Source organism: Hydractinia symbiolongicarpus, chromosome 7 (assembly GCF_029227915.1).
Source record: "Hydractinia symbiolongicarpus strain clone_291-10 chromosome 7, HSymV2.1, whole genome shotgun sequence".
NCBI classification, from domain to species: domain Eukaryota; kingdom Metazoa; phylum Cnidaria; class Hydrozoa; order Anthoathecata; family Hydractiniidae; genus Hydractinia; species Hydractinia symbiolongicarpus.
In genome coordinates this window covers 7,883,379-7,889,692 of record NC_079881.1, presented here as the reverse complement: position 1 = coordinate 7,889,692, position 6,314 = coordinate 7,883,379, and the positions used below count along the sequence as shown (strand labels likewise).

General features: G+C 33.6%; 1 protein-coding gene across 1 annotated transcript; it reads right to left on the bottom strand.

The window, feature by feature from the left end:
• Positions 1-2,489: 2,489 nt before the first annotated feature.
• LOC130649308 (uncharacterized) lies at positions 2,490-4,654 on the bottom strand. The gene has a single exon (XM_057455567.1). The coding sequence runs from the start codon at positions 4,457-4,459 to the stop codon at positions 2,987-2,989; it is 1,473 nt and encodes a 490-aa protein (XP_057311550.1). The 5' UTR covers positions 4,460-4,654; the 3' UTR covers positions 2,490-2,986.
• Between the last annotated feature and the right edge of the window lie 1,660 nt (positions 4,655-6,314).

Genomic DNA, 6,314 nt, shown 5'->3' with positions numbered 1-6,314 from the left:
TTATTTCTGTTCTTCTACATTATTTGATGTTTTCATTGATTAGAGCCAGCCTGACTAATCGCATATAAACACAAGTGAACATCCAGCCCGCCAAGTGAGTCAGCTTCAATATAAACATCCCCTAAGTGGATTTTTCTCCCCCTAATATAACATAAACATCCTCAATATCGATTTCATAAAAGACTATTTTTTTATATTTTTATTTTATTTCTTTCAAATTCATTACCCCAACTCGGCAACACAATTTACATCAGGACCCTTGAAACAGAATTGCTTACATGTCTCTTTCAGACACAATTTTTGACAGATTACTTTTTGTTCACATGAAGTATCGTCTTGTTGAGCGTTTGATCTTTCCATGGCAGCATCAGGAGATGGTAGCGTTGACACCAGTAGGAATAATGAGATGAAGACAAAAACAGTAGAAACGCGGAACATCTTTGCTGGTAAGACAAAATAAGGAAAAACATTAATTTATAGTTTGTTGTTGTCAGTTGTAGTTGATATTTGTTTGTTGTTTTTTTCTTTTTCAGCAATCGATGATTGTTGTTGTTTGTTACTGTTTGTTGTTGTTGTTGTCTGTTGCAGTTGATGTTTATTTGTTTTTTTTTGGTTTTTCAGCAACGATGATTGTTGTTGTTTGTTACTGTTTGTTGTTGTTGTTGTCTGTTGCAGTTGTTGTTTTTTTGTTGTTTTTTTCTTTTTCAGCAATCGATGATTGTTGTTGTCTGTTTCTGTACCTTGTTTGTTGTTGTCTGTTGTAGATTTTGTTTGTTGTTTTTAGCTGTGGATTGTTGTGTTGTGTGTTTGTTGTTATTTGTTTTTGTTGTTCTTTGTTTTTAAAGATGTTGTATGTTTGTTGTTCTCAGTTTTTAGCTGTTGATTTTTTGTTGTTACTGGTATAAAACTTGCATAAAAAATATTACTTACTGTCAAAGTTCAGCTATGTAGATTCCTGATTTCTTTACTTAATCGATTTTCAGTAGTTCTGTGGTCTAATTTCTTTGAAAAAGAAAAATGTAAGAAAAACCATCAAATAAATACTAAGTTACCAACTGAATAAATACATCTGAGTTCCAATTTTATAGAAAACCTTTCTTTATAGTATTGAGATAAGGACTGGGGTAGAAATAATGTTTAAACATTTTGAAAATATGATAATTCTTGATTGCACAGTTGTGCAATTAACATGTTTTTTCGGCAACATTTTCAAGCTTGTTGACACTTCCATATTACTTTAAAAGAATATTATAAAGTAGTCGTTAACTCGTGAAAAATCCTTGAGAATTCTCAAGTTGAATATAAAAAATATGTCGTATTTGCTTTTCCGTGTGTAACGACTACGAGATAAGGTAAAAAACGGCTATTTATATAAAGCATACTCGTATTTTCCGCCTCCGTCGTACATATTTCCGTTCGGTATTTCGGGAAGCCTTGTTCGCCTCTTGACAAGAAGTATTGAAATACTTTGCAAAAAGTTCGGAAAAAAGTTGCATCACAGCTAGTTGGCGAAGAGACAGACAACGGCTACTATTATAAACAGAGCTAAGAAACGCCGATGACATCAGGAATGGGGGAATGTCTTTGTAGAAAATGTGCTTATTTATAGTTTTTTATCAATATCTAAATCCTAGACAATCCTAGGTTTTCGGAAGTTTTGGAATTTGATTCATTTATGTAAATGTCTAGGAAAGACAAGTACAGTAGACTCCCGGTTATTCGAAGCCTCAAGGGGGATAAGAATTTACTTCGAATAACCGGGAGTTCGAATATCTGAAAAATTTGCCAAAACGATATTTTACTTTCTGAAGTCAGAGATGTTGTGTACTTGCAAAGTAAAAGTGACAGGGAAAAGAACTAACTTTGGAGATGATAAGGGATTGAGGATCCCCTGTTTGCTTCAATTCTCTGGACCGAAGGAGAATATTGAACTTTTAAAGAAATTACTTGAAGAGTGTAAATAGCCATGAATATTGAAACCTGATTTTTTGAAGAAAAAAAGTGTTTTAATCGCAGAAAATCAATGTTCTCACTCGACGATCTCCCAATAAGAAAAATTCGAATAACTGAGGGTGACTTAGCCTATAATTGGCCCCAAGGGGAATAAAAATCACTTCGAATAACCGAATTATTCGAATAACTGAAGTTCGAATAACCGAGAGTGTTTTTGCCTGAGTTCGGTAAGCAGATCCAAGGGAACGCCATCTCACTTCGAATAACCGAATTATTCGAATAAGTGCAGGTTCGAATAACCGGGAGTCTACTGTATACCACATGGAGAATACATTTTTTGCCTGCTGTTTTTATTCTGAAGTCTATTGCCAAGCAAGGAGGATCTGATCAGACATGCCAACCAAGAAGGATCTGATCAGACATGCCAACCAAGGAGGATCTGATCAGACATGTCAACCAAAAAGTATCTGATCAGAGCACACTGATCATGTCTGAGATCTGCTAAACCTAGAAAGCTGTGGACAGATAATGATGACTCTGCCAATGGAGGTTTAATCTTGTGCAACGCGAAAGTTAGTCTACTGTAACCTGACATACATATATATATATACACATATACATGGCTATCGTAGCTAATTCGCATTAAGCATCCTTGAAATAAAGTGTGTATTCGCAATCAATCCTAGGTTATAGTTCACTTTTTATAATTAACCTAGATCACTTGGAAAAATTCTATGCTATAAATCCCGGAAGATAAGGACGTTGAGTTGAAAAATTTTAAGATGTTTTTTTTAAATTTCAGTAATCATTTTTGGCATATGTTAAGGTCATGCCAGCTTTTAAACTTGAAGTACAGAAGTCTAATTTTTCAAATGAAAAGTTTTATTAATAGAAGATTGCTTTTGTTTATTTTTTCCCATCTTGGTAATATGATGCCAATTCGGCTAATGTGAACCAACATAAATTATGGTTTGTAATCACAGGTAGTGCTTCCTGCAATCCAAAACCAAGCATACATACATACATTATTATATTATTCGTTTTTTAAACTCGTCAATTCTATTCGTTCCGAGAATTCGTCCATTACTTCATCAATAATCTCATGGCATCTTCGTTTCAATAGAACTTTCAACTTTACTTTTTGCTCACATTCGATGTTTTTCAACATTTCAACATGATTTTTACCTTTGCGTCTTGCGTAAAACATATAAACGAGTTCGACAACTAAGCCAATTGCTATAAGACAACCAGCTGTAATGGTTAAAAATAAAATTAATCCATTATCGGAATCATCAAAGATATCATGTACTGAACGAACATAATGTGTTGTTTGGGCTAATGACAAAGTGTATCGTGTTATCATTTGCGATAGAAACAAATCAGAACGTTCGTCACCTACTTTATCGTTTCCACAAAAACAACCATCGAAGGTATTGTTTCTAAGGCTACTGTTCATCTTGATATTTCTTACAAATATTCTAATGGGGTATTCCTTTGCAATTTTTTGTTGAACTTTCAAACTTTTCACCAATTTATGCACAGCACTATGGGCAAGTACTTTGTCATTTTTACTTTTTGCAATTCCAAATCTATTAAAATAAAAAGCAGCCACATTTTGATCAATAAGACATGCCTCAACTTCTTCATTCTTCACTGCTGATAACAACTTTAAGTAAGAATCATAAACACATCGATCAGCTCCAATAAGTTTTTCCACATTCGTGGCTTCAAATGAGTTTCTAAAAACTCCAACTTTTTTGTTTTTCAATTCCGCCATGTTACTTGCGTTACTCATTACCGTTGCGGTTACCATAGCAACAGTCATAACAGCAAAAACCATCCAAAGCATAGATATAATGCGAGTTGCCCAATGCTTCGGTGTTTTATCGCCATAGCCTACAGTTGTCATAGTAACATAAGAAAACCAAAATCCTGACCACAAGCCCTTACCAAAAGTGCTTGGGAATTCCTTGTTACTTCTATGCTCCAACAGCCAAACAACCGCCCCAACAATGACAGTAGAAATCGTGGCGAAGTAAATAATTGAAAAACATTCACCAAGGCCAGTGAAAAGCTTCATCAAAAGCAGAGCATCGCTATTACGGACTATAATGGCGGAACCTGGTGACATGATAGCTATTTCCTTCATGAATGATTTTACAGATTTTAAATGTGGAGATGAAGATGCTGACACAACAATGGCGTCGTGTATAGAAATATTTTCTTTCTGGTGCGGCTTTGCACTTTCCATTAAAGCTTTGAGCTTCACTGGTGAATTAACTTCAATTGTTTTGAGCACATAATCCTGATATGAATCATCAAGGTCATCTCCTTTGAATAGACTATCAATGAAATCAGGAATGATGCCAGCTTGTGCATTATTCTCTCTGTACTTTTCTGGGACGTGATATGGAGGGTTATCGCGCAGTACAAAATGATGAATTATTTGCTTACATGAGGTTTGCGGCAGCAACGCAAGAAAACACATTAACTTTACCAACATCATTTCTCATATTTCAATGTTTAGAATATCTTTCATGTATAATTGCGTGATTTTCTTTCGCTGGTCTTATGTTAAACATTTTTTTTGTTTGTTTATGTTAGAAAATTCCTTTTTCGTATTTCCTTTGCATATTATCGCTTAGAATTAAATGTTTCTTTGTATACAACGCACTTATGTGATTCTAAATATTCATGTTATCAGAGAGTTAGTTTCTTTCAAAAGATTGCCTAAGCAGATGGTTTTATTTTCAAAGTTAATAAATTCCTTTCTTAACCTTTTGCGTCAATTTTTTTTGGAAACATGTGTTACATCAAACATTTCTTGTTAGGTTTCGTCACAAATATATGTGTAATAAATACTCAAACAATCATTGTGAACTATTTATCGGACAATAATTGTTTTCAGGGTGTTTGGTTTAAAAAATTGCACTTTGAATCTTTAAAAAGCCGTTTTATTCAGCTCTGTTAATTTTTACCAATTATGTCGTGAGCTTTATGTAGATAATTATTTCACACAAGTTGTAACCCGTGGAACAATTGTTTTGCAAAATAATTTCCTGTTGATGTTCAAAAATTGTACAGGTAAATAATGTCAAACATCCATGTGGAGTGCTCACAGCACTGCACCCTGCCGGCATTAGAGTCTCATTTTCTTGCAACTTTTGCTTAAATATGAACACAAGCTGTCGTTGCCCTGTTATAATAAAATCAGTCCGCCAGCGTTTTTAAATTTGTGAAATAAACTTTCATAAAGTTCGAAAATTACTCTGGTGCAACATCAAACACATCAAACAGCAAAACATTAAACGCAGGTTACCAAGACTGTACAGCTGTCTAAATATATTTAAACACAAGAAACGCAAAAGTTTCTGAATTTTTTTCGGAAGTTCCTTTATAGCTAGCTACAAAACAGAAATCTTTCTCATGTCACATGTGAGTAAACTAAACGTGTAAATTTGCAAAATAGTTTTTTAGGTGTTGCAAAGATTGACTTAGAAGACCTAATAATTGAACTTTCCACAATGTTTTTTAGAAAAATTTAAGCTACTTTTATACCGAACCGTTATTGCTACAAGAAAATGGGAAATTAAACTTTATGTCATCCTCTCCATATGGTTTTGCTTATTCTTATTGCATTACAACGGTACAAAACTTACTGCGTGGAAATGGTGTTTAAAAGTCATTAATTCTATTGCGAATACAAAACAAAACAGAAATAATTTGTGTACATACTGGCATGCTTAGAAGCCTTTAGCAAGTCATATTTTTCAAAAATATAACTAAACGATCCTAAATATAATTGTAGCTATCTAGTCTTGTCTATTCAAAGAGCGTTTATTAGAAAAGGCACGCCTAGTTCAAAACTCCACCTCTAAATCGAGACAAACAATTACCTAAAAAACCTTATGCTAACGTTGCGTTTATCCTCATTTAAAACCCAATTTGGTTCAGGGTTGTTCAAACATGTTATGAAGTCGATAATCTTCGCTATGTTTGTCCAAATTGCTTATGTCATCACGTTTTCTGTGGCGTCATCGGAAGCTTGAGATACACTCTCCTACTTGAAATTTAATTAGTTCGCATGAAAAAAGGCCAAAATTGCCCAAAATTTAATAAATTGCACAAAAAAAAAGAAAATCGAATTAACCACGTATCCAAAATTTACAGAATGATTTTCCTTGTTGGATTTAAAGTTCTAAAGATAATCCTAACGAAAATTATTATTCTTTCCCGATTATAAGGATTTTTTAGACAATTTCAGAAGAAGATTCGGGTAATAGCCAATATCTAAAATTCTGAGAAGTATGGGACTTAGAATTTTTTTATTGCGAAATATAAAAATCATACAAATATTTTTG